This window comes from Pan paniscus, chromosome 1 (assembly GCF_029289425.2).
Source record: "Pan paniscus chromosome 1, NHGRI_mPanPan1-v2.0_pri, whole genome shotgun sequence".
NCBI classification, from domain to species: Eukaryota; Metazoa; Chordata; class Mammalia; order Primates; family Hominidae; genus Pan; species Pan paniscus.
The window spans coordinates 117,620,783-117,648,758 of NC_073249.2; the positions used below are offsets into that span (position 1 = coordinate 117,620,783).

Sequence of the window (27,976 nt, forward strand, 5' to 3'; positions counted from 1 at the left end):
CAGACTTTCTGACTGTAATGTCCAAAGTTCTTTACAAGTTGAAGTACAGAAGAGATCAGAAAATGTCTTACGCACATGAGAGTTGTTATCCAAAGATTTGTCATAGGAGCAGCGACTCTAGGTGTTCTCTATTCTATTTAGAAGAATTACATTAGATTTTGATTCCTCAATGTGGCCAAGAAATAGAGCTACTTGCTGGCAGCAAGAAAGACAACATGACTTCTGGAAACTATTTATTATGAAAAATGAATTTTCATTATGTAGCAAATTACACTGCAGAAGTATTACAAAGAATTCTCATAGACATGGTATATTAAATCTCAAATCAATAATCATACATAGTCAATTAAAAATATCTTTGTTGATATCTTTCAGAACCTGGGAAATAATTTTCTGACTTTCAAATTTTTTAGTTTCTATTCAATGGCAGAAAATCCATATTGTGCCAAACCAGTCTGAAAATTAGTAGTTGATTATATGCTGGACGCAGAAAAATTTTCTATAACCTGTTAAATGCAACACTCCATTCATTGCTTAATTCTCCCCAAATAGCATAAGGTAATTAAGGCTTTTGTAAACTTTTTTCTTTTTTTAGAACAGCCTACAGAGACAGAGGAGAATGGTTATATTGTTAATTAAAGCTGGTTCATCACTCATGTGGTAAACCTGACTCACATGGAAACTTAACTATTTTATCACAAAGATAAATGTTTATCATTTAAATATGTAAAAAAAAAAAAGGCTAATATACGGAGATTGATTTTTTTATCAAAAAGGTAACCCAAATACTAATATGACTTTTTTGAGACCATCCATTTAACAAATTGGACTAAAAGACTCAAAAGTTCTTTTATGTTTTATGCCCAAACTAATTAACATTGAGTAAAGTTAGTCCAAAAATTATAAACATTTTATTGCTCATTTAAACTCATTATTTGCAGCTATTATAAGCTATAGCAAACGAAGTTTACTTCCCTCAGATATTCTACAATTATTGTATGCCCTTAAATTTGTATTTTAAAATTCAGTTTTATATTCTAGCAAAACTCTACAATTTGCCTTTTAGACAAAATTACTCTCTTTGCCTTGATAAGCAAAAACACATTAATTATATTGCATGCACTTTTCTAAATACTCAAACTGACTTAATTTCTTAAAGTAGTATAAAAGAACATGTGCATTAATCAGAACTAAGGGTACTTTTACATACTGTTCATTCTCCTACTTGATAGCCACTCTATAATGTGTAAAAATATGCAGCAAGGATATGTTAAAATTTTTATGAGACTTATCCAAAGATTTTTCACTAATTATCTCAATGAAATATTAGCCAAGTTCATAAAGCTAACTAGTATGTTAAAATTCACTTTAAACTGACACACTGCAGAGAATTTATACTAAAATATAAAAATTTACATGAAAATTGTGTTACATATGAAATTTGAATTTTTTACCAGGTAGGGCATGTGTGGTTTTACCTATACAGTATAATTATTTGTAGCCCTATCTCAAGTTACAGGAACAAATGTTTTAAAAAATACTAGTTTAATAATTCAATTCAGCTGAGCCATAAATCCAGTAGGGGGCATCTAGAAATCTCTGGTAAGTTAAAATATTTTATAAACCAGAAAAATATGCTAACATTAATTCTAAGATTGTGATAAAATCAGAGAAAAAAACATAACTAATTTAAACCAAAATTATCAAACCATATACATTTATCCAAGGATTTCCCATGATTAAAAATATTACTGAACTTTATTTCAATCAAATTTTTTAAACGCTTCAATTTTGTTCTGAAGCACTGAAGTCCTTTGCGTTATGCGATTCTCTTACCCGCCTGCCTTCCCTTGCTTCTCGCCTTCTGACATAGCAACAAAGTCCATTAATTCACCTCAGAACTAAACCTCTCTATAGATTTTTTCTTCTGAGCTGCAGTTCAGCAAGTTACCTGTGCTAGTATACATAAGCCAAGGAAAACAGAAGCTCCATTAAACTTAAGAAATTGTTTAACCTAATTCATTAATTTTCTCCAGAGATAGGAAAACGTATAATAATTTGTTCAGAAGATATTTACATACATACAACAAGAAGTCTTTATCAAATTCGGAGCCAGTGATGATTTTCTCCCTGCTTTATTATAGACTTTCATATGCTATTTATTTATAGTCCTTATCCAGTCAGATTATAGATTATGGTAGAGACGTAATTTTTGAGGTTGAGTAATACTTTACTGTTGATGTATAGAATATTCCTCACAACTTATTTTAACTCATTTTTATATTTCTATGAGATTTTCCTTGTTTGGGGTTTTTTGTTTGTTTGAGAAAAGGGCTAGAGAAATTTAAATGCTTGAAAATCTTTAGAGTTTTCAGAAGCACCCAGAACTTCAAAGAAACACAAAGCTATTCTCATTAATGCTTTCTTAAGACAAATAAAGCAAAGCCCTATCAACAGTTAGAGCTCTCCATTTTTCAAGCTTTGCAAGACTGTCTCCAATAGTTATGGCTTCAGCAGTGGTTCAACTTGAGTGTGCATCAGAACCACCTGCAAAGCCTAATTAAATGGATTCCTTGGCTCACTTGGCAGTATATGACTCAGTAGGTAAGATTTGAGAATTTGCATATCTAACAAGTTGCCGGGCAATACTGATACCGATGTCTAGGGACTATGAGAATCACTAACCTAGAGTGTTTAAAAAATGACCAATTTCTGTGCCCAATTATCTGCCAAAGTTTCCTAAGAGAAGGAAAACAACAACAACAAACAAACAAACCAAAACAGAGAGAAACTGAGAGAAACAGCCACAACTGGAAACTAGTAACACAAAAACAAACCATTGTAAAGGCTAATTAACTTATTTTCCTACCAATGGGGAAAGATTTTTATTTCATTTTGCACCCACAGAAAGCTTTAGGAGTTTTTTCATGTGCCAGAAGGAAGCACATAACCTCCAAATTCACAATCTATTCTTTGCCCGTTTGCTGTAGTTACTCTTTGTACCAAAGGTTCTGAGTCTGGAGTCTCTGCTTCCACTGGTCAGATAGACTGTCCCCTTACATTGTGGTCTCTCACTGAATGTTCTCACCCACTGCTTCCTCACTATGTAATATCTGCCCAAGAAGCTCCCGTCTTCTCATTCTCCCATCCCATATGCTGACATTCTTTCCAGTCCCTGCATTTTTATGAGAGCTGAGTGGGGGAGGGAGATGAATGTCTGTATTCAGTCCACAACTACTATTGTGGATATAGTTATCCACAATAACTGTATTGTGGATACAGAGATCTAGGATACTCTGTATTAACCATAAATAATTGATGCAAGTTTCTTCCACTCAGCCATAGCTGAGCCAGATTACCCGCAATGCTATCTCATCCCACCACAGTCTCTATGACTAATTTCTATTATACAAGGTAAGATCAACATTTGAAGTGATTGAGTTTAAACATAAAAAGATGTATTGGCTCCTGCGACTGGGCAGTCTTCAGGGTTAGTTGCTTGAGTGATCAGCGATACCATTAAGATTATGATTGGGACATGAAAAAAAGAACTGGCAAATAAGGAGAGAACTTTGACAATAGAAAGGCATTTAATCCCTTGTGTTGTTTTGAGCGCCCTAAAGGAAAAGACAAATTAAAGGCAGATCCTAACAGAACTATTAACAAAGAAGGAAGAGGGTGAATGAGACTCTTGAATCAAAAATTCTTAATTCTTAACTCCACCTGTGAAATCTTACTTAATCTGGTTATACTAAGAATAATCATCACACCATTCTGTCTCACATTCTAGAAGGCTTTGTAGTGGTAGAACTGTAAACAACATATAAACATTTCTGAAATATTTTGGTTGTTTTATCTTCCATAAGCCTCACACAAGCCGTGTGTATGATCATCCATCTTCTGGGCCATTATCTGATTATTGCTGCTATCTCTCGCTTTGGGGAAAGGAGAGTCTCTTTCCTTATCAATAGTATTGGATCAGCTCTTCTAATTTCATGATGACATGAGTGTTCAGGAATGATGGAAGGCAAATGTAACCCTGAGAAAACTTTGTTTAACTACTGCATTTCACAAGTCCATATCCATCCTAGAAGGTCTTCCAGCCTGCTCTCTGCCTTGCTCCCAAGATGGCCACATGTAGGTCTCTTCTTTCCCGTAACCAGAGGGTTATAGATTATATTATCCTTCAAAGTCTGGGATAAACCAATTTCTCACTCTAAAGAGAACAACGTGTTTTGATTTTTCCAACCCTAACCCTAGCCTAAAGTCTACCTTCTAATCCTATCTTATTATAAATGTCCCTGGATTGATCTTTCAAGGGATTTTTGCCTACTGAAAAAATATTACTCTCACTCAAAGAATTGTGGCCTGACAAGAAATCTACAAGAGTCTTGGACACAGAGGCCAAAACATCATAACGTCTGGATTATTCAGGCTAAAGTAATATCACCTGTGGGTTACCCACAGCCCAGTCCTCAGCTTCAGACAATGCCGGAGTCACTAGTGTTCTGTTTTCTTTCCTCTATCATTCCTATTCAAAAATTCTAAAAATTTGGAGTTCCATTTCTCTTAAGAAGACATGAATACATTAGTACAGTAACATATTTATTTCCACTTCCTTGAAATTTTATTGAGAAATCCATCATTTTCCAAACTTTTCTTTCTATTGGTATAAAACAGGGATGAATGGCCATGAGCACTTCATTGCCTCATCTCAGGTGACAGTTTTTTGCCCTTTGAAAAGCCTATAATGTACTTTATAATGTAGTTTAACTTTTCCACTTCACCTCATGTAAACAAACTGATTTTCCAACTTATCAATACAGTATGAACATTTCTCCAAGTCAATTAACAAAAAGAGGAAATATCACTTTAAATGAATGCACAGTTTCTCTATATAGAGAAAAATAATATGTGTGCATATATGCATGTGTAAATATATGTATATGACTAAATTCTACAAGTTTTTAAACTATCTTTTTACTGATGGAGACTCATCATGGTTTTTTTCCCCCTGTACTACAAACAAAGTAGCCATAAACATTCTAACATTCTGGAGTATGGTATCCCTTATATGAAATGCTTGGGACCAAAAATATTGTAGATTTTGGATTTTTTCAAATTTTGAAATATTTTCATATCATAACATGATATGTTAGGAATGAGACCCAACCTAAATTTATTTACATTCCCTACATATAGTATACATGTAGCCTGAAGGTAATTTTATGTATTTGTAAAATTTTGTGCAAGAAACAAAATTTTGACTGTCTTTTGGCTGTGACCAGTCATATAATGTCATATGTGAAATTTTTCACCTGTGGCATCATATCAGTGCTCAAAATGTTTCCAATTTTGAAGCATTTCAGATTTCAGATTTTTTAGTTGACCTTGGAACAACATGGGTTTCAACTGTGCAGGTCCGCCTACACTGGTATTTTTTTAAAAAAATAAATATATCAGAAAAAGTTTTGGAGAATTGCAATTGAAAAAACTAGCAGAGTAACTGCATAGCCTAGAATATAAAAAAAATTAAGAAAAAGCTATGTACATCCTGAATGCATAAAGTATATGTATATATTAATCTATTTTATCATTTACTACCATAAAATATACACAAATCTATTATAAAAAGTTAAAACTTATCAAAATGTATGCACACAAACCGTACAAGTCACTATTTGCAGTCAAGAGAAACATAAACAAACATAAAGATGCTGTATTAAACCACAACTGCATACAATTAACTGTAGCACATACTGTACTACCCAAATAATTACTTTTATTTTATTTTTATAAATGTGCTAGGTACAAGCATACTTTTATTATATGATTGTTTTATTTGGATATACTGCTAGTGGTGAAGTCTGAGCTTTTACTGTACTCATCACCCCAATAGTGAACATTGTACCCAATAATAATTTTTCAACCCTCACTCCCCTCCAACCCTGGCATCTTTTGGAATATTCTCCAGCGTCTACTTTCCAGTGTATGTACTATTATAATAATTTTGTAGCCACCCCCTGTTGCTACTGTGGTGAGCTCATGTTGCCAGTATCTGCCATGAGCACTTGGTCTCTTCAGTAAATTCTGTATCTAAGTAAATAGTGTGTTCTCTCACAGTTCTCTTTTCATTGTGCTTAGTGTAATACTATAAATCTTGAATAACACCATGAGACCAATACAAAGTGCCACAAGTGATGCTGGGAGTGCTCCCAAGAAGCAGAGAAAAGTTGTGACATTATGAGAAAAAGTTAGATTGCTTCCTGTAGATTGAGTTCTTCAGCTGCCTGCCATTTCAAAATAAATGAATCCAGTGTAAGGTCCCTTAAAAAAAAAAAAGAGAAATTCATAAGGCCTCATTTTGTGTCAACAGGCATGAAAACCTTGTCCTTTCTTATCTCATATTCAAAATGCAGCTTTTATGTGGGGTACAGAATTGCTATAAGAAAGACATACCTATAGACTCTTATTTGATTCAAGAAATAGCGAAGTCATTATTTGACAACTTAAAGTAAAAGCAAGGTGAAAGATCTAAAGCTGGAGAATTTAATGGCAGCAAAGGATGATTTGATAATTTTAGAAAGTGGTTTGGTTTTAAAAATGTCAGGATAATGGGAGTAGCAACTTCTGCCAACCAAGAACCAGCAAGTGAATTCTCAAATGCCGTTAAGAAAAACATTGAGGAGAAAGGATATCTGCCTGAATAGGTATTAATGCAGCTGAAAGTGCCCTATTCCAGGGGGAAAAAGAAAAGCCACAAAGGTCATTTATTAGTAAGGAAGAGAAGCAAGCACCAAGATTTAAGGCAGGAAGGGATAGGCTAACTCTACTGCTTTGTGCAAATGTAGTCGGGTTTATGATCAGGGCTGCCCTTAACTATAAAGCTGCTAACCCCTGAGTCTTGAAAGGGAAAAGAGAAACACTAGTTGCCAGTCTTTTGATTGTACAACAAGAAGGCCTGGACTATGAGAATGCTTTTTCTGGATTAGTTCCATCAATGCTTTGTCCCTGAAGTCAGAAGTACCTTGCCAGTAAGGGACTGCTTTTTAAAGTTTTTTGTTGTTGTTGTTTAATTGGAAAATGCCCCCTGGCCACCCAGAACCCCATGAGTTCAACACCAAAGGCACTGAAGCGTTCTCCTTTTCCCCCAAACACATCTCTACTTCAGCCTCTAGATAAGGGAGTCATAAGGACCTTTAAGGCTCTACATATGGCACTCTATGGAAAGGTTTGTCAACATTGCAAAAGAGAAACCCAATAGAGAGAACATCATGGAAGTCTGGAAGGCTTACACCTTTCAAGATGTCATCAGTTGATATAGAAAACCATGAAACTCAAAACAATAAATTCCTGCTGGACAAAAGTACAATTTGTGTCCAGATGTTGTGCATAACTACAGAATTATGACAAACCCAATTTAGAAAAAACCACGGAAAGAAGTATGGATATGAAGGGAAAAAAAGGTGTGGAGTGAAGGGTTGCAAGATATGGATCTTGGAGGAATTTAAGAGCTAATACACACCACACCAGAGGAATTAACAAAAGATGACTTCATGGAGATGAGTGCTTCCTAACCAGTGCCAGATAATGAGGAAGAAGACATAGGAAAAGCAGTGCCAGAAAACAAATTGGCATTCAACAATCTGGCAAAAGAGCTTTGATTATTCAAGACTACTTTTGACTTCTTTTATGACATAGACCGTTCCATGATACAGGAACTGAAACTAAAGCAAATGGTGGAAGACGGATAGGTACTACACTGAAATGTTTTTAGAGAAATGAAAAAGCAAAATAGACAGAAATAATGATGTATTTTTGTAAAGTTTCACCAAGTGTGCTTGCCTCTTTTGCTTCCCCTTCCATCCCTTCACCCTCTTCCACCTCTGCTACCCTAAGACACAAAGACCAGCTCCTCCTCCTCCTCCTCTGCCTACTCAACATGAAGACAACAATGATGAAGACCTTTAGGATGATCCACTTCCACTTAATGAATGGGTCATATATTTTCTCTTCCTTACAATTTTCTTGATTATAATTTCTTTTCTGTAGCTTAGTTTATTGTAAGAATACAGTATATAATACACATAGCATGCAAAATATGTCTTAAATGTAACGCATGTTATCAGTAAGCCTTCTGGTCAACAATAGGTTATTAGTAGTTTGGGGGGAATCAAAAGTTGTATGCGGATTTTTCACTGTGTGGGAGGCCAGCTCCCCTAACCCTATGTTGTTCAAGGGGCAACAATATTCTTTCTCACTGGCACTTTACTTTCCATAAATTCAAATCCCAAAAGTAGAACTGCAAGTTCAAAAGGATTTTTAAAAAAATAATTACTGTCAGATTACAGAAAGTTTCCAATTTACATTTTCACTACCAATGTACAATGTTGGCGTCCCTGAATCCTTATCAGCAATGAATTTTTAAATATACTATAAGAGATGAAAAAATTTTTTTTTAATTTGGAATTCCCTGATCACTAATGAAGTTAAGCATCAATATTATTCCTTTCATATGCAAATGCTGAAAGTACATTTAACTATAATAGATGTCAAAAATCTGTAAATCAGGCTAGGTGTGGTAGGCACTCACCTGTATTCCCAGCCACTGGGAGACTTGAGTCCAGGAGTTCCAGACTGTAGTATGCAATGATCAAGCCTGTGAATAGCCACTGCACTCCAGCATGGACAACATAGCAAGAACCCATCTTTTTTTTAAAAAAAAGAGTCTATAAGACAAAGGTCCTCATAAATTAAGAGAAGCCAAGACAGTCACTGTGACTGCAGAATATTTTAATTTTTTTTATTATACTTTAAGTTCTAGGGTACATGTGCACAACGTGCAGGTTTGTTACATATGTATACATGTGCCATGTTGGTGTGCTGCACCCATTAACTCATCTTTTACATTAGGTATATCTCCTAATGCTATCCCTCCCCCAGCCCCCCACCACAGAGCAGGCCCCAGTGTGTGATGTTCCCTTTCCTGTATCCATGTGTTCTCATTGTTCAATTCCCACCTGTGAGTGAGAACATGCGGTGTTTGGTTTATTGTCCTTGTGATAGTTTGCTGAGAATGATGGTTTCCAGCTTCATCCATGTCCCTACAAAGGACATGAACTCATCCTTTTTTATGGCTGCATAGTATTCCATGGTGTATATGTGCCACATTTTCTTAATCCAGTCTATCATTGATGGACATTTGGGTTGGTTCCAAGTCTTTGCTATTGTGAATAGTGCCGCAATAAACATACGTGTGCGTGTGTCTTTATAGCAGCATGATTTATAATCCTTTGGGTATATACCCAGTAATGGGATGGCTAGGTCAAATGGTATTTCTAGTTCTAGATCCTTGAGGAATCACCACACTGTCTTCCACAATGATTTAACCAGTTTACAGTCCCACCAACAGTGTGAAAGTGTTCCTATTTCTCCACATCCTCTCCAGCACCTGTTGTTTCCTGACTTTTTAATGATCGCCATTCTAACTGGTGTGAGATGGTATCTCATTGTGGTTTTGATTTGCATTTCTCTGATGGCCAGTGATGATGAGCATTTTTTCATGTGTCTGTTGGCTGCATAAATGTCTTCTTTTGAGAAGTGTCTGTTCATATACTTCTCCCACTTGTTGATGGAGTTGTTTGTTTTTTCTTGTAAATTTGTTTGAGTTCATTGTAGATTCTGGATATTAGCCCTTTGTCAGATGAGTAGATTGCAAAAATGTTCTCCCATTCTGTAGGCTGCCTGTTCACTCTGATGGTAGTTTCTTTTGCTGTGTAGGAGCTCTTTAGTTTAATTAGATCCCATTTGTCAATTTTGGCTTTTATTGCCATTCCTTTCAGTGTTTTAGACATGAAGTCCTTGCCATGCCTGTGTCCTGAATGGTATTGCCTAGGTTTTCTTCTAGGGTTTTTATGGTTTTAGGTCTAACATGTAAGTCTTTAATCCATCTTGAATTAATTTTTGTATAAGGTGTAAGGAAGGGACCCAGTTTCAGCTTTCTACATATGGCTAGCCAGTTTTCCCAGCACCATTTATTAAACAGGGAATCCTTTCCCCATTTCTTGCTTTTGTCAGGTTTGTCAAAGATCAGATGGTTGTAGATGTGTGGTGTTATTTCTGAGGGCTCTGTTCTGTTCCATTGGTCTATATCTCTGTTTTGGTACAAGTACCATGCTGTTTTGGTTACTGTAGCCTCATAGTCTAGTTTGAAGTCAGGTAGCGTGATGCCTCCAGCTTTGTTCTTTTCGCTCAGGATTGACTTGGCAATGCGGGCTCTTTTTTGTTTCCGTATGAACTTTAAAGTAGTTTTTTTCCAATTCTGTAAAGAAAGTCATTGGTAGCTTGATGGGGATGGCATTGAATCTATAAATTACCTTGGGCAGTATGGCCATTTTCATGATATTGATTCTTCCTATCCATGAGCATGGAATGTTCTTCCATTTGTTTGTGTCCTCTTTTATTTCCTTGAGCAGTGGTTTGTAGTTCTCCTTGAATAGGTCCTTCACATCCCTTGTAAGTTGGGTTCCTAGGTATTATTTCAAATATTATTGTAAAACAATGAGATATTGAAACATACATTGGAGGAAACTCTTCTTCATTCTTAAATCCTTTCAGCACAGAGACAATCAACTGACTGTCTGGGTACTACCTGACCACTATTGGAGTCTCTTTCATCTGCCTGAGTCTGTGCAACAATATGAAATTATAATTTTACTATGCACCTAAACTTTCCTCAATATATTGAATTCTTACAGAATTTGAAGAGTCAAATTTTGTAAATCCAGTTACCTTTTTCCACTACTCTAGGCCTCATATACTATCTGGCCTAAGGGTTAAAGGTCCACAATTGAATAAGCCAAACTTGTTAATTTGAGGGTAAAGCATGTCAAGAAATCTGGCCTTAATGTCCAATGAACTTATGTCATATTAAGTAGCTGGATAGAAACATGCATTCCAAAGTGGATACTGTTTATCAGGCTCAGTGCTCTATTCTTGACAGTAAATCCCAGAATAGGGTGGATGCTTTAATTTTGTATTAAATAGTATTAGGTGTAATATCAAAACCACTAAGGGAACACTAATGATGAGAATAGGAACACTAGCTGTGGAGCTGGCAATTTTCTATAGAAATCCTACCTCTTTCAATTGCCTGTTTAGTGGGCAAGTGTTTCAGTTCCTATAATATCTAAATTGGAGAAAATCACCCCACCTACTTCTTCAGGTGTTATGATAATTATGAGGGATAACATCTTTTTAAGTGTTTAACACAATTCCTCACACATAGAAAGCAATAATAAACATTGGCTAGCATTGTAAGGATGGATTATTGTCTTCTAATGTGTTTTCATACATTTTCTTTCTGGGATCTTGAGTGAAACGTGGATCTAGAACAAGAACAAAATGATGTTACCTTGATGATCTCTATGTAGGGTCACACTCAAGGCATCTTAGAATATTTTGCTGGCCAACAAAAGACACCTCCTGTTCTAATTGGGCATTGTCCTTTTCTTTAAACTATGCAGACAAACAATATTATAAAGTGAGAACATCCGCATAAAAAACCTAAACATAAATCTTAATAGTGAGTTCATGAAAATTCTTACTGACGAAATGGCAATGTCACAGACTGACTGTTTATGTCCCCCCAAATTTGTATATTGAAATCCTAACCCCCAAGCTACTCGTGTTAGGAGATAGAGCCTTGGGGAGGTGATTAGGTCATGAGGACAAGATTCTCATGAATGGGATTTGTGCCCTTATAAAAGAGATCCCAGAGAGCTCATTGGCCCCTTCCAAAGTATGGGGATACAGCAGGAAGTTGCCATCTATGAGCCAGAAGGGTGAACCTCACCCCAGATGCTGAATCTGCCTTGATATTGGACTTCCCAGCCTGCACAACTGTAAGAAATTTCTGTTGTTTATAAGTTACTCAGCTTGTGGTATTTTGTTACAGCAGCCTACACAGACTAAGACAAGTAGCATTTTGAGGATTAAAATTTCTTCATAAATGAATAGAGTATGCCCTGTTAAACCATATTCTCAGCTAACCCCATTTACTCACTGTTCCTCTTTATTTTAGTTTCACATTTTTGCTATTTATCTCTGTAATTTTATTCATTCTTCACAATTTGCCATTCTTATACTTCGAATCATGTTATCAGTTTATAATACCTCCATCAAATGATAGTCTGCATTTGTTTATCCTTGGCTGATTCAAAACACTTGGCATAATTTCCTTAAAGGAAATCATCTTCATCCCACCTCACAACACTGTATTATTTTCAATTAATTTCCAATAAACTCTTAATTGTCCATGCTCTGTCAGAGTTGGCAGAGTTAATCCCTGTTTAAGCTAATAGGTTCAACTTCTTCAACAAACAAATCTTTCATGAAAGCTGCTGACAAGCCAGAGTATTAATTAAATCTAGTTTCATTGCTTCTCACTTTCCTTGATCTTTCTCTCTTGTTCTTTGGGAAACAGTCACAGAGTTCTGGCACTAATAAATACTATAAAAAGTAGGAAATACAGTCTAAAGAAGCAGAATATTCTGTTTAAAGTCGATGTGGTGCTTTTTGTGCACCAAGCATTGGCTCAAAAGCCTGAAAATTAGGCAGCAATACTTCCTAAGCTCATCTTCAACCATAAGGCAGAAAAGCCAAACATATCTGAAAATATAATATCACTGGTACATTATACCAGCACTAAGAATAAGAAAACCCTGGAAAGTGGCTCGAGTACAGTATTTTTCTATTGGAATTAATTTTTCAAAATGGAAAGGACTTCATTGTTATTTTTATTATAAAATTAGTATATGTTTATTATTAAAAATAAGTACAAAAATATCTAAAAGAAAAAGGGAAAAATTACCAGCAGTTCCACATTCCAGATATCATCACTGTTAGCATTTAGGATACAAATATCCAAACACTTTTTCTATCAATACATTTAATTTTTAAATTTGACCATTACGCAATGTACACATGCACTAAAGCACCACACTGTACCCCATAAACATGTGCAATTATTATGTCAATTAAAAACAAAATAAAAGCATTTTACAAAAAATCATGTTATTTTTAATAACTTGTTTTTCTAATTTTATACACCATAAAATAAATGTCTTTACATGACATTTATTTTATGATAATAACTAATTTATTCATTTAAACAGCAAGCTACATTTCATTCTACAGATATACTATATAATATTTACTCCGATCTCTGGATGAGAATTTAGGTTGCCTGTAAATATTGTATCACAAACATTATAAGAATAATCTCTGTAAAGGTTTTCTTCCTGTATTATTATTTGGGTAGAAAAATTACTAGAAATAGAATAACTGGGTCAAAGATTAAAGACAATTTAAATTTCAATATATAGAATCAAATTATTCTCCAAAATATTGTACTCTACAGTATTTGAATTTTGAATTTTTTCTCCATTTTCACTACTGCCAATAACTTTAATCTTTGTCGATAAATGAGACAAAAAAGACAAATAATGCAATATTATACAAGGGAGATTAATAGGTAGAAAAAGAAATGCAATGGCCAGGAGTAACAGAAGATGTTCAACATCAATCCAATCAAATTAATGAGTCTTTAAAATGCAGTAGCAGTCAATGTTAGCAAGAGTGTAGGTATTAGACATTCTCATAGGAATATAAACTAGGGCCATGTTTTAGGATCATATTAGATCGCAGCAATTTAAAAATGTTAAATTCATATGTTCTATAGCAACTTCTCAGGTTGGAATTTATCACATGGAGAATCTTGTAAAATACATAAACCAAGATATGTTATTAATGTTATTGGTAGCCTATTGTTTAAATAAAAAATATATTTATACAATACAGTTGTTAAAAGTTAAGAATATCTTGAAGGTAAATTATTAAACAAAAATAGAAAGCCTAGGCCAGGCAAGACTTCATCTCATGCTTATAATCCCAACACTTTTGGAGACTGAGGCGGGAGGATTGCTTGAGCCCAGGAGTTTGAGACCAACCTGGGCAACACAGTGAGACCTCATCTCTAGAAAAAAAAAAATACAAAGCCTAGTTCTGAACATCCTTTTGTGTAATACTAAAAGATAAAATTTTATTTTCTAACTTGTTTAAGATCTATATTCTATACGGGGGATGTGTATTAAGGTCATTTTTAAAAAGATACTCAAGAAATTGTCAACAGTGATTATCTTAAGGAGAGATTCTAGATGTCTGGGGGTAAGAGACTAGAGGAAAGAGAATTTTATATTTCATTTTTGCCTTTATTTAATTTTTTGATTTTCTTACTGGGTGCATGAATTATATTTTTATGTCAGCATGTTTTATCAGATAAATAAAATTATGAGCTATTTCTGTTTTCTCTCATTTATGTTTAAATAAAGGAAAATGAGATATGTCTTTTTAAATTAGATAATCTTGAGTCCATGATTATTATGAAAGCCCTCTGTTATCTTTTTACTTCCTTTCACAATGACTATTTATGTTGTAGAATCATTAATTTCTCAAGACAAATGTCTTAGAAGGTAGATACAAAAAAATGGTATACATTTTTTGATTCAAGCTAATTTCATGTTATGAACAAAATTACGTAATGTCATTTCTAAGACCTTTCTGTGATCTATCAATCCACTAGGTTAAAGAGCAGAAATCACTTCCAAAACAAATCCTTTTGCAGTCAGCAAAATGAAGCAATTATATGAATAAGTTTTTCCACTTGGCCTATTTTTCTACCCATGGTTATTAATCAGTCTCACTGACTACATTTTCCGTTTTACATCCCCTTTCAGGCACTACTGTAGACAGCCAGGAGTGAGAGGAATTGGGCAGAAGACTCCTGATCTTAACACCTCCAAGCTGGGGAGAGGAGATGCAGTCAGAGACACGTCGCACTTTCCCCCAAAGCCGCCCCTTCCCCTGCACCTACATTGGGAAAATCCAGGCCCAGCTTGAATTTTTCATTCAGCCACTGGCTTCTGTCATAATCAGGAGCTGTGGTGGGGAAGATGAAGTGAAAACAAACCTCCCCAAAGCCCAGCCCTCCTTCCTGGGGACCCTCCCAAGGAGCCAGTGGCAAGACCCCTGAGACAGGTGGATCTAGAATCTGACCACTCAGTCCCACATCCCAGGATTCAGAGAAAAAGAATTCCAGTGAGGGCTCTGGACCCCACACAGCTAAGGCTTCCAGGGTTTAGGCAAGCCCTGAGGGACACCCATCATAATTACCCAGACGGGGGCCCAGCATCCCGCCCCAGCATTCTGCCTTGCAAGGAGCTCCCTCACCAGGGCTCAGGGAAGGGACAGCCTGCAGTTCCAGCAAGGGAGGCCTGCAGAGTCAGCCACAGGTGGCCACTATCGGTTGCTTGGTGCCAACTTAGTGTGAGGGGGCAGGGCCCAGACTCGAGGGTGCCATTACCGTCCCCCATCGTGTACTTCTTTTCCTCGTAGCTTGAGTCTGTGTATTCCAGGAGCAGGCGGATGGAATGGGCCAGCTGGGAGAGATGGCCCACAGCTCGGGTCAGAGATGGAGGGTCCCTGACTTTGTGACGACTCTGCACAAGGGGAGCCCCATCTCCTCCTCTCGTTCCTGCCTCACCCGCCCCCACCCCGCACGCCCAGCCACACGCACAGACAGCGGCAAGCACAGACCCCGCTGTCAGGGACAGCCCTGAAGAGGAACCGTCCCTAGAGCCCGTCCTGCAGCTGCTCCACACTTCCCCGCCCCCACGCAGCCCCGTCCCACCGCCCAGCGGACCCTCGCTCACCCCGCGGATGTTCCAGTACCCCAGTGTCATGGGCATGGTGCTGGTTGCTGTGGATTCTGCAGACAGGCCTCAGCGGGGCGGGGCTCAGCCTTTGTGAGAGGCCCAGAGAGGGTAGAGGGAAGCCTTGCTGCGACCCCGCCCCACGGCCCGCCCTGCCCCCGAAACGGGCCAATCTGGAGGCCCGGAGCGCGCTCATGGGGCTAGGAGTAGGATCTCCTCCCACCTCCCAGCCCCGTGGGTTTCAGGAGAGAGATCAGGACGCCCAGAAGCCCAGGGCGGAGGAGAACTGGTTGAGTCCAGGGGTTCAAGACTGAACTGAGCTATGATCGCGCCGCTGCGCTCTAGGTTAGGCAAGAAAGAAAGGCTCTCTCTAAAACAGAGAGATTCTGAATAAAGTAATAATAGCCTAATAAAGAAAAATAACACAAAAGAACATTTGGTGCTCAGGGATTCACTGGATAAGTTTTCAAAACTTTTCAATGTATGATAGAGATTGTTATAAACTGCGGACATACGTGGCATGACAGCCCTAACGTGGGAAGGACAACACAGGCAAGGATGATTATAACTCACTGTCACTTATCAGCCTAACTCCAAACGTCAGGAATACTGCCTCAGAGAAAAGAAAATGATGTTTTTGTCATAAGTGGTGCTGTGCTCCTAGGGAGCTTGCTAGGTGGGAAGAGAGACAGAAAGGTGGGGAGCAGGGGCTGGTGGACTTGGGGAGGGAGGAGAAAGCCCATGTGGAAACGTTAGAATCTGGGGTAATCAGAGGTCTTTGTATTCATTCATTTTGCAAATTTCTCAAACTCTCATGTTAAATCAAAATAAAAAGTTAAAAAAAAAAACTACGAGGACAGACATACAAATATCATTAACTGAAATAAATGTTCCATCAAAAAGGACTTAACTACATGAGTTATATTATGATTTCTATTATTATTATTACTATTTTAATATTAGTATCCATCCAGCACACCACTGGTCTTCAAGTGGAGGTAACTTTGCCCCTCAGGGGACATGTAGGTCTGTCTGGAGACTTGGTTAATTGTCACCACTGGGAAGCGCCCATGGCATCTAGTGGGTAGAGTTTGCGTAGGATGCTGAACACCCTGCAATGCTCAGGACAGTGCCCCACAACAAACAATTTTGCCCTCCAAAATGACAGTACTGCTGAGGTGAAGAAACCCTAGTCTAAAACCCAGTCAACGTGGTGAAATCCCGACTCTACTAAAAATGCAAAAAAATTAGCCAGGCCTGGTGGCGGGTGCCTGTAATCCCAGCTACTCAGGAAGCTGAGGCAGGAGAATCGCTTGAACCAGGGAGGCGGAGGTTGTAGTGAGCTGAGGTTGCACCACTGCACTCCAGCCTGAGCGACAGAGTAAGACTCCGTCTCAAAAAAAAGAAAAAGAAACCCAGGAATGGGTCAAAAGTTGCAGTGGGAGAAACAAGGTCCTCAAAATTCTGGTGGCAGGAAGCAGGCCAAAGGACCCACTTCCCTGGACACCAGCTGGCAGAAGGGAGGACCTAGAGACAATCTCAGCTGGCATAGTCCCTGCAGGCATCAAGCTGCACATCAGGAATGAGAGAAGGAGAATTGGGCAGGGAAATGGTCTACCAGGTGGACAGGCTGGGCAGCCTTGATCTTCCAGGGTACAGGGTAGGGAGTATGGGACTCTCTCTGCCAGTCAGACAGCAGGCCTCCCCTGTAGCTCTGAGCACATTATTCCAGAGACAGGCAGCCTGAGCCCAGCACCAGAGTGGGTAATTCCTCTAGAGCTGCTGGGGCAAGGCTAGGCAGGATGAACTGAACTTATTTTTTAAAAGTATCTACCCAGCCTGGGAAGCATGGTGAAACATTGTCTACCAAATATACGAAAATTAGCTGGCCATGGTGGCCCTTTACCTGTGGTCCCAGCTACTTGAGAGGCTGAGGTGGGAGGATCATTGGAGCCTGAGAAGTCGAGGCTGCAATGAGCCGTGATCACACCACTGCACTCCAGCCTGGGTGACAGAATGAGACCCTGTCTCAAAAAAAAGTAATAACAAGTCAAATTTAAAAAGAAGGTATCTACCTGACTATCGTGTGTAGAAAGGTCCCAAAAGTCACTGCCAATTTGCAATGACTTGACTGGACTCTTCCCGCATTTAACACCCCCATTAGGGGTGGCCAAAAGTCAAATATATAATAAGCACCTGATGACTGCCACAGACATGGATATGAGTGATGCTAGTCACCAGAGGCAGCCCCCTTCCACTGTTCACCCACCCTTCCAAGCCTGCCAGAGACCCTCACCCAAAATGAATCGACAAAATGTGCAAGCAGATGTTTTCATCTTTGGAGTCTTTAAAATAATGATCATCAACAGGGAGATTTACCAGGAGAAAAGAGAATATCTTCCCTCAAAATCTCCTTGGAGTTTACTGCAAGGCATCTCAGAAAGTGCTTTCCATATAGAAAAAAACCCAGGTAATAGATATGCTGCAGCGTTTTATCTTGTGTTTGATTTTTTAAAACTTATTGATGATGAGTTTTTGTGTGTGTGTGTTTGTTTGTTGTTGTTGTCGTTGTTTTTTTTGCTATGTGTACTAGGTCAGGGTTCTTCAAAATTTGAAGTGACACCACTAAGATAAGCCTGTAGGAAATTTGTGTGTTTATTTATAAATTTATCTATCTGTTATGGGAATTGGCTCACACAATTTTGGAGTGAAGAAGTCCCATGATCTGCCGACTGCAGGATAGAGAAGCAGGAAAGCCAGTGGTATCATTCAGAGGCTAAAGGCCTCAGAACAAAGGTGGGGGTGGGAGGCGATGGTGTTAGTCCCTGATCAAGTCTGAAGGCCAGAGAACCAGGAGTGTGGAGGTCCCAGGATAGGCAGAGATGGATGTCCCAGTCAGAGAGATCAAATTCACCCTTCCTGTCTTTTTCTTCTCTCTGGGCCCTGACAGTTTGGTGGATGCCTCCTTCATTGCTGAAGGAAATCTTTGCTCAGTCTTCTGATTCAAAGGCAAATCTCTTCTGGAAACACCCTCACAAACACAATGATTTTACCTGCCATCTGAGCATCCCTTAGCCCAGTCAAGTTGATGCAGAAAATTGACCATCACATTATGCCACAGGAAACCTAGAACAGAATCACAATTAATTACATTGTGCCTATTAGAGAGAAGGTCTTGACTGCCACAAGATCATTCTTTAACCTTTCTCCAGGAGTTGACTAAGCCACAGGTAGAGAATGGGTAAACAGAGAGTTTTATACAGGAGATTCAAGGACAGGTAGATTCATAGACTGTGATTCATTGGCAGAAACATGCACACACTATAAACAAAAAAGGTGAAGGTAGAAAACTTGAAGGTATTCTTATAAACCTATAAAAATATTATAAGATGAAACTGCAATCCCTCAAGTACCTAAGGTAGTGCAGAAAGATCCATGTGACTTGCAGTTGTCACCATGAATTAAGTTATTCTCTCTGGGCTGGGCGCGATGGCTCAAGCCTGTAATCCTAGCACTTTGGGAGGCCGAGGCAGGCAAATCATGTGAGGTCAGGAGTTCGAGACCAGCCTGGCCAATATGGTGAAACCCCATCTCTACTAAAAATACAAAAATTAGCCGAGGGTGGTGGCACACGCCCGTAATTCCAGCTACTCAGGAGGCAGAGGCAAGAAAATTGCTGGAACTCAGGAGGCGGAGGTTGCAGTGAGCTAAATTCGCGCCACTGCACTCCAGCCTGGGTGACAGAGTAAGACTCCATATCAAAAAAAAAAAAAAGCTATTCTCTCTAGAGAGCAATTTATCTATGATAATACCATAACACCATTCTCACCTTTTGCCTTGTAGTAATTGCCTTTGGGGACCAACTCAAATAAAGTACCCAAAAACCAGAGAAGGAATTAGTTTAAACATGATCACTCTGTTCTAAAAATAAATAAATGAGAAAAATCCACATGCCCAATAGGGTAAGAATGACTAAGCAAACTATAATTTATCCACAGGAAGTAATGATAGCCATTAAATGCTAGAAATAGGCATGCATATAGACTGCCAACATGTACAGATTCTTAGGTAAAATGTTAAAGAGAAAAAACTGCAGAACCTAAGAGTGTATGTGCCCATCAATCTCACCTATCCAAAGAAGTAGGCATAAATAAAAATCTAAAGGGAATTTGAAATGACACCATTAAGATAGAGCCTATAATTTGCCTAATAACTATTCAGTGAGCACCTGCTATGCTCAGGGACTGTCCTAGGTGATATGCAAACACCTGTTACATCAGCGAACAAGAAGAGACAAAAACACATGTTCTGAGGACGTTGACGTCTTATGAGGGAAAGCAAACCAACACAAGCACACAAATAATGTAAGACATATGAGCATGCTTTTCATTGAAGTGTAATACACATACAGTGCACAGGCCTTAATGCTTGCTTTTTTTTTTTCTTTTTGAGATGGAGTCTTGCTCTGTCGCCCAGGCTGGAGTGTGCAGTGGCGCGATCTCAGCTCACTGCAACCTCTGCCTCCTGGGTTCAAGCAATTCTCCTGCCTCAGCCTCCTGAGTAGCTGGGATTACAGGCGCTGCCACCACGCCTGGCTGATTTTTGTATTTTTAGTAGAGACGGGGTTTCACCATGTTGGTCAGGCTGGTCTCAAACCCCCAACCTTGTGATCCACACGCCTCGGCCTCCCAAAGTGCTGGGATTACAGACGTGAGCCACCGCACCTGGCCAAGCATGCTTTTCATTGAAGTGTAATACATACACTGCACAGGCCTTAAGTGTGCGCTACTCTGTGGGCTTTCCACTTGGATACTCTTCTGGAATCACCTCCCAGATAAAGAGAGAAAACTTACAGCACTGCACCAGAAGCCTTCAATAGGCAACCTTCCAGTTCTCACCAAGGTCACCAATCATCTGACCTCTGATACCATGGACTCATTTCCCTCTCCTGAATTTCGTGTAAGTGGAATGAGATCGTGTGTCCTTTCTCCTGTCTGGATCCTTTTACTCAACACGTCTGTGAGACCCATCCATGTTTTTGCACATAGTGTTAGCATGTTTATTTTCATTATAGCAGAGTAAATATTCCATTATATGAATGATGGAATTATGTTGATAAACCACAGTTTATTTGTTCATTCTTCTATTCATGGAATTTGGATTGTTTTCAGTTATTGGCTATTTAAAATAAAGCTGCTTTTGGCATCATTATACCTGGCTCTTGGAATCCATTAAGACTCATTCCTATAGGGTGGGATTTCTGGGTCCTGGGTAGATGTATGTTTAGCTCTAGTTGACACTGCCAGTATTCCAAAGTGGCTTTCCCACCAGCAATGCATGACAGTTCCAGTTACTGCATAAATCACCAGCAATTGTCAGTCCTTTCAATGTCAGCCATTCTAGTGGGGATACAGTAGGATCTTATGGGTTTTTAACTTTCTGCTTTCTAATAATGTTGAGCACCTTCTCATGAGCTTGTTGGCAATTTGGATATTCATTTTTCGGAAATGCCTGTTCAAGTTTTGACTCATTTTTTAATGGGCCGTATTTCTGGATATATAGTTTTTGGAGAAGAGACCTTTGTTGATTTGTAATAAGTTCTCCCTGCTGGGCATCACCTGAATTCCTAACCCACAAAATCAACAACTATTTGTGATAACACAGCTTGGGAACTGCTGAGTGGGAGAACCTTCTGGTGAAGCAGCTCACAGTAGAGCTTGGGTCCTAGAGATCTAAGCTGTGATGGAGTCAGTCAGTGTGGAAGACAGAAGGATCCTGGTTCTCTGTGATGGGAATTCCACCACCTCTGGGCATCTAAGACGTACTCACTGAGACCTAGCTCTGCCTAACCATGGAAAGCACTGAATAATACTGAATACATATAAATAAATGAAGATCTAGGCCCAGAAAGAGGCATCCTTTCTATAGAGCACTTTATGTGGCTTCCTGCTCTAAGGCAGTCAGAAAAGGGATCAAGAAGTTGGAAACAGGGCCAGGCGTGGTGGCTCACACCTGCAATCCCAGCAATTTGGGATGCCAAGGTAAGAGGATCGCTTGAGCTCAGGAGTTCCAGACCAGCCTGGGCAACATAAAGAGACACATCTCTACAAAAATTTTTTTAATGTGGCCAGGTGTGGTGGCACACCTATAGTCTCAGCTATTTGAGAGGCTGAAGTGGGAGGATTCTTGAGCCCAGGACTGGATGCTGCAGTAAGCTACGATGCCGCCACTGCCCTTCACCTTGGGAAGCAGGAGACCTTATTTCAAAAAAAAACAAAGTTGGAAACATCTTACTAAGCCCATCATAATCTCTATGAACCCAGCTACTGCCAGGGTCACCAGCCAGTCCCTCGGAAGAGGCAGTGACAGACACAGTCTGGGCAGCCAGGAGCAAATAAGACAAGACAAATGTGGCTGAGGCTTTATTTTGATCAGGTAGGCCTAAGGCAGGGGCCATGCTGCAGGAGCAGGGCCTGTAAACCAGTCAATGCTGTCATGCAACATGGGGACAGCTCGGGGCTGAGCTCCACAGGCGAGGGGCCAGGCAGGCCCTTCAAAGCAGACACAACCACTAACAGGAAGGAAGGTCAGGCTGGCTTTAGTGCAGGGAAGGGTAATGATGGGAGGGGATGTTCACGAAGGATAGTGGGTAGCTGAGGCTTCAAAGGGCCTGCATGGGACAGGGGTTTAGGGGAAGTGAAGAGGCCCAATAAAGTCTTGGGGGTAAAGATGGGAATAAACAGGAGAAAGGAACGAGGAGGCAGGTGCTGGGATGCAGAGTCCAGCTGCGCTGCACAGTCTGGGCAGCAGGCTGAGTATGGGCTCCTCACTCCCACCTCCTGGCCTTCAAGGCATTACTTGTTGCCCCAGACAGCCACCCTTGTGTACAGAGGTTTTGGGAGGAAGCGGCTGGACTTCATGTAGGCAGAGATCTTCTCCAAGCCCTGACAGGGGGGAAAATAAGGCCAGAACTCAAGGTCAGCTGCCCATGAGGGCTGGGACAACCCCACTGCAGACACAGCAGGTCAGGGCCCTGGCCACAGCCTTTCCACGTGGGCTCAAGTGCTGAGGCATCACACAGCCTCTTAGGATCCCCAGATCTGTGGAGTTAACTCTTCCAACTTCCTTTAAGTAATGTTGTACCACAGTAACAGCTAACACTTATGAAGATTCTACACGGTGCTGGGTGCTCTGTACCCAAGAGAAATTACAACATAAGCTTAGAAAACCCACTCGACTACTCTGCAAGGCTGAATCTATTATCACCATTTCTCATGTGGGAAACGAAGTTCAGTAACTTCCTCACACTCAAATAGCTACTAAGGGGGACAGAGCTGCAATGTAGACTGGTTCTGTCTCTCTCCAGTTCTGGCCTCTTTCTGTCAAATCCCCATCCTCCCCCAAATCCCTCAGGAGGTCCTGTCGCTCTCTGACTACACAACATTCTCCTGTTTCACAGGGAGGCACCTGGCTTGCCTAGGTTTGCACACACAGAGGGGACCTCTGAAAATGTCTGTGCAGCCTAGAAGAGAGCCCAGATCTCACCCAAGGACCTGGCAAAACCTGGATGAAAGTGGTCAAGGTGTGTTGGACCAGCAAAAGAAATGCCAGACCAGGCTCTAATCATTCCTTTTAAAGCAGAAAGTCTAAACCTCCCCACCTGGTACCTGAGCTAAACACCACTGTGCCCCAACCCACCTCATCTCCAACCCCACTACCTCAGACCAGGCTGTATGACACTCAGGTGTGCTCTGCACGATCTTTCCAGGATCAAATAGCCGTGTAATTTCTAAGGATTCAGAGAGAGCCAGGGCTGCCTATTCCCAAAGGGCCAAGCCCAGGTGGACCATATGCTGCAGCCCTCAGCTCTCCTCCCCTCCCACTACCTCTTACATAACCCCAAGGCCACTCAGCCAAGACCACAGCCAGAGCTGATGGGAACTAGCTGAGTAACCAGATCCCTTGATGGGTAGTGGGAAAGGAAAACAAATTCTAGGCTGAAAAACTTGTTGGACTAATGCCTCAAATTCTCACATCTGTACTAAAGTAGGATTTGCTGCTCTCAAATTCAGCACAGGTGAGGGATGGTTCCCCATGAGTGAGGGGCAGGCCCCAGGCCTGGTACCCAGGTGGTGCCACACACCTCACAGGCTGCTCTGCCTGCAGGCCTCTCACTGCACTCATTTCCAGGAGGGGGCAGTCATCTATGCATCTCCCACTGTGCCTCACACCCTGCCTCATGCAGAGGAGAAGGTCGGTGAATAGGAGTAAAATCAGTGTGCTACTCATCTCACAGGGGGAACACCTGGAACACTGGAGGGGAAAAAAGAGAGGAAAAAAGATAAAGAAGGAGAGTGCCCCAGCACAGAGCACTTCAACATACACTCCTTCAACAGGGGCACCCACATATGTACCCTAATCCAGCTCTGGCCACAGCTCTGGCTCTCAGGGTTCCCCACGTGGGGGTCTGATCGTGCAAAGCTTCTGGGAGTAGCTATGAATACTGCCTGTGGGTTTCGTACTCGACGTCAATGCCACTGTGTGTCAGTCCTACTATTGCCAGCTGCATCCATGCTCCTAAAGTTCTCTGCCTCTTCCAAAGTGCCCTGGGCTGTGAAATCCAGGCTGGATGAGGCCTGAGGCTTCTTTCTTTTGTCACAAAAGGGAGAGCCCTGACTGCCACCCATAGATCCAGACGCTCACAGGGAGCCCAGCACAGCCTCCACTGGCTCTGGGACCCAGAACAAAGGACTGACCCTCTCATTCAAAGTTTTCTTATCTCTAAATGGGCAAGATAATTCTGTCACCCTGTAGGAATGTTGGAAATTTCAAATTCCACACGATAGGTATAATGTGCTGGGCAAGGTTCCTGGCATGAAGCCAGCACTCAATAAATGCAAGTTATTCTTTATGCAGATCCAGGACTGGGAAAGCATCTGAAAGGAGGTAACGGAACAAGGGGCATCAAAGAGAAAGGAGGATGGGGGCATCACCTCAAAGCGGGAGATGAAGTCCTTCAGATTTGGAAAGGCGTCCAAGCACTTGGGCTCAAATATACGGTGGAGGTCAAGGACATCATAGGCGAGGAAATCTACAAAGGTGATCTGCAGAAGGCCAAGAATGTGTGGGCTGGAATCTCCGTAACATAGGATGTATGGCAAATCTCTAGTGTCCTCATCACATGCCCCCATTACCTTGTCTCCAACAAACCATGGCCTCTTCCCCAGGAACTGTGAGAAGTGCTGCATCATTGTAGGAAGTTCCTCCAAGTATTCTGGCTTCAGTTTCTCCTGAGGCAGAAAACAGCTGTCACCACCCTCAGACACAAGCTCCCTGCACAGATGTGGCCTCCCCAGGGCTGTGTATGGCCCCAGCTGGCCACGAGCAAGCAGCCATCTTCCCCACAGCTGGAACTGGCTTCAGCTAGACATACCAGCATTTATTACACTCCAAATGGGTAGCTGGAGGCTTTTGTGGTGATGGGAAGGCAGAGAGGAATGCAACACTATCCCTGAATCTGTCCCCACTGACCTCCCAACCACCCTCCTCTGGGTCAGCCCAGGAGCACCTGAGTACCTGGCAGGCTCTGGACCCAGACACGAGCAAAATCAAGGATACAAAGAACTAAAGGAGCTCAGAGAAAGAAGTTGAAAGTTCCTCCTAGTGCAGTGGCAGAATAATACAATGGACATTGAGTAGTTTCTGGAGAGATGAGATTTTGAGAGGCTGCATGGAAGGAGACAGAGGAACAAAGGCCCTCTGGCCGCCCCTGAGCTGCCTGTTAGGAAAATGCATTCATCCCTGTGCGTGTCAAGGAGAAGCACTAGGAAAAGAATAGCACGGAATTCCACAGAGGAGGGTGCTATTACATCCCACTACATACTTCTTTACCCCATAGTGTGAGTCTGCGTATTCCCCGAACAGGCAGATGGCATGAACCAACTGGGTTAGATGGCCCGTGGCAGAGGTCAGGGGTCAGAGGTGAAGGGAATTCTGAACGCATGACTTTATTGTCTAGGAACTGAATTTCTAGCTTTCATAGGACTTCCTATGATTGGTGGGGACTGATTTCAAGTTTTTATTTTATAAGTTTAATGATATGACAGTCACTCTGCTACAGTACAGGGAACCCTCAAAGGATCAATAGCAGTGAGGAGTTCAAATTGTGAATAGGACCAGAGTAGATGGGAATACAAGCCTGGCTTCTGGCCCAGACCAGGGAGGGACTCACAAAGTCAGGGCTGTAGCAGACTCTGGCCAGCTGATTGGAGACGTCCATAGCCTGATTCTCCAAAATGTCCACACGAATCTTCTCCTCTTCTGTCTCCCCACCTGCCACCCACAAAACACAGACTCACTCTGAGCATAGCACCCCAATCCAACCAAGGAGGATGCCACCTTCCCCCCACACACTGCAGCCACCCACACTCACACAGGTTGTGCTTGCGGGCAATGTAGCGCAGGATGGCGTTGCTCTGGGTGATCTTGTGAGCCCCATCAATCAAGTAGGGCAGCTGGATAGATGGGAAACCGGGGAAGCTCAGTTGGGCCACCAGGCTCCCCAGCATCCCCTTCCCATATGCAAGGGCAGAGGGGAGACCGGGCACTCACTGTGCCCGCTCATGGCAGGCCTGACATAGAAATACTGTCACATGAACAAATGAGCTGGGACACAGAACATCATGGAGGGGCTGTGTAGACAACCAGGAGTGAGAGGAATTGGGCAGAAGACTCCTGATCCGAACACCTCTAAGCTGGGGAGAGGAGATGCAGTCAGAGACACGTCGCACTTTTCCCCAAAAACCGCCCCTTCCCCTGCACCTACATTGGGAAAGTCCAGGCCCAGCTTGAATTTTTCATTCAGCCACTGGCTTCTGTCATAGTCAGGAGCTGCCGTGGGGAAGAAGAAGTGAAAACAAACCTCCCCAGAGCCCAGCCCTCCTTCCCGGGGACCCTCCCAAGGAGCCAGTGGCAAGATCTCTGAGACAGGTGGATCTAGAATCTGACCACTCAGTCCCACATCCCAGGGTTCAGGGACAAAGAATCCCGCTGAGGGCTCTGGACCCCACACGGCTAAGGCTTCCAGGGTTTAGGGAAGCTCTGAGGGACACCCAACCCAATTAGACAGGGGGCCCAGCATCCCGCCCCAGCATTCTGCCTTGCAAGGCCAGAGGACTCCCTCACCGGGGCTCAGGGAAAGGACAGCCTGCAGCTCCAGCAGGGGAGGCCTGCAGAGGCAGCCACAGGTGGCCACCATGGGTTGCTTGGTGCCAACTCAGCGGGAGTGGGCAGAGCCCGGACACAAGGGTGTCATTACCGTCCCCCATCGTGTACTTCTTTTCCTCGTAGCTTGAGTCTGTGTATTCCAGGAGCAGGCGGATGGCGTGGGCCAGCTGGAAGAGATGGCCCGCAGGTCGTGTCAGAGATGAAGGGTCCCTGACTTGGTGACTTTCTCTGCACCAGGTGAGCCCCAGTCTACACTGCACTGCACCCCCCCACCCCGGCACACACACACACACACACACACGCATGCACAGGCCCTCCTGTGAGAGATAGCCCTAAGGAGGGAACCGTCCCTAGAGCCGGTCCCCAGCCGCTCGGCACTTCCCGGCCACGCGCCCGGTCCCACAGTGCAGCGGACCCTCACTCACCCCGCGGATGTCCCAGTACCCCAGTGTCATGGACATGATGCTGGTTGGTGTCGATTCTGCAGACAGGCCTCAGCTGGGCTGAACTGCGACCTCCTCTGGGGTTCCCGGCACGCAGGGGCTGGACCTAGCGCCAGACCCGCCCCCTCGGCCCCGCTGCGCCCGCCGATCTTCAAGGTCGTCACTTCCAACCGGCCGATCTTCAAGGTCGTCACTTCCAACCAACAGGCGCGGGAGGCACGGAGCAGCTCGCTGGATCCTCACTGGCTGAAAGGAGTAAGATCCACCGCCACCTCCGAGTGTTCAGGGAGCAAGGTCCGGAAGCACTAGGTGGGGCTCGGCCTCGCCAGCTTCCGTAGCCCCGCCCCGCCCCGCCCCGCTTCGGACCTCTGCTGGGTCCCCAGGGACTTGGCTGTGCGCGTGAGAGTAAAGCCAGATCGTAAGAGAAAAGTTCTTCCCCCGTTTCTTCTTCTCCGGACGTCGCCCAGCCTTCTGCCTCTCGGCTGCCGAGTTCCCACAGGCTCTGGGAGACTGAGGCTGCCAGGGTCAGACTAAAGA

General features: G+C 42.0%; 2 protein-coding genes across 4 annotated transcripts in view; both read right to left on the minus strand.

The window, feature by feature from the left end:
- LOC129398196 (glutathione S-transferase Mu 2) overlaps nt 1-15,910 on the minus strand; it is a 266,011-nt gene extending 250,101 nt beyond the window's left edge. The window contains exons 1-3 of the mRNA XM_055114800.2: nt 15,771-15,910; nt 15,422-15,497; nt 14,933-14,997 (exon numbers count right to left, since the gene is read on the minus strand). Of these exons, the coding sequence (XP_054970775.2) occupies nt 14,933-14,997; nt 15,422-15,497; nt 15,771-15,806 (177 nt within the window). The 5' untranslated portion in view covers nt 15,807-15,910. The remainder of the gene's footprint in view (nt 1-14,932; nt 14,998-15,421; nt 15,498-15,770) is intronic.
- On the minus strand, nt 8,777-27,931 carry GSTM4 (glutathione S-transferase mu 4). 3 transcript variants are annotated; one of them, XR_010112643.1, is made up of 9 exons: nt 27,422-27,931; nt 27,088-27,163; nt 26,596-26,660; nt 26,203-26,284; nt 26,002-26,102; nt 24,965-25,060; nt 24,764-24,874; nt 15,771-18,896; nt 8,777-10,528 (listed from the first exon to the last, which is right to left on the minus strand). XR_010112643.1 is itself a non-coding variant. In XM_008964685.4 (9 exons), the coding sequence occupies exons 1-9, from the start codon at nt 27,455-27,457 to the stop codon at nt 22,687-22,689; spliced, it is 765 nt and encodes a 254-aa protein (XP_008962933.1). In that variant the 5' UTR covers nt 27,458-27,791; the 3' UTR covers nt 22,180-22,686. The 3 variants fall into 3 exon arrangements, 2 of the variants coding, with proteins under 2 accessions (XP_008962933.1, NP_001354516.1); XM_008964685.4 differs by lacking the exons at nt 8,777-10,528; nt 15,771-18,896 and adding exons at nt 22,180-22,714; nt 23,914-24,083 and having other exon boundaries at nt 27,422-27,791; NM_001367587.1 differs by lacking the exons at nt 8,777-10,528; nt 15,771-18,896 and adding an exon at nt 22,505-22,714 and having other exon boundaries at nt 27,422-27,771.
- Nucleotides 27,932-27,976: the final 45 nt, after the last annotated feature.

What these genes read in the sequence shown, in the direction of transcription:
- GSTM4 (XM_008964685.4), bottom strand. Translation starts at nt 27,457, where the DNA reads ATGTCCATGACACTGGGGTACTGGGACATCCGCGGG. An exon ending in TCTGCTACAGCCCTGACTTT is followed by an intron (nt 25,061 to 26,001) that starts GTGAGTCCCTCC and finishes TTTCTGCCTCAG; the next exon opens with GAGAAACTGAAGCCAGAATA. An exon ending in ACTTCATCTCCCGCTTTGAG is followed by an intron (nt 24,084 to 24,763) that starts GTGATGCCCCCA and finishes TTTCCCCTCCAG; the next exon opens with TGTTCCAGGTGTTCCCCCTG.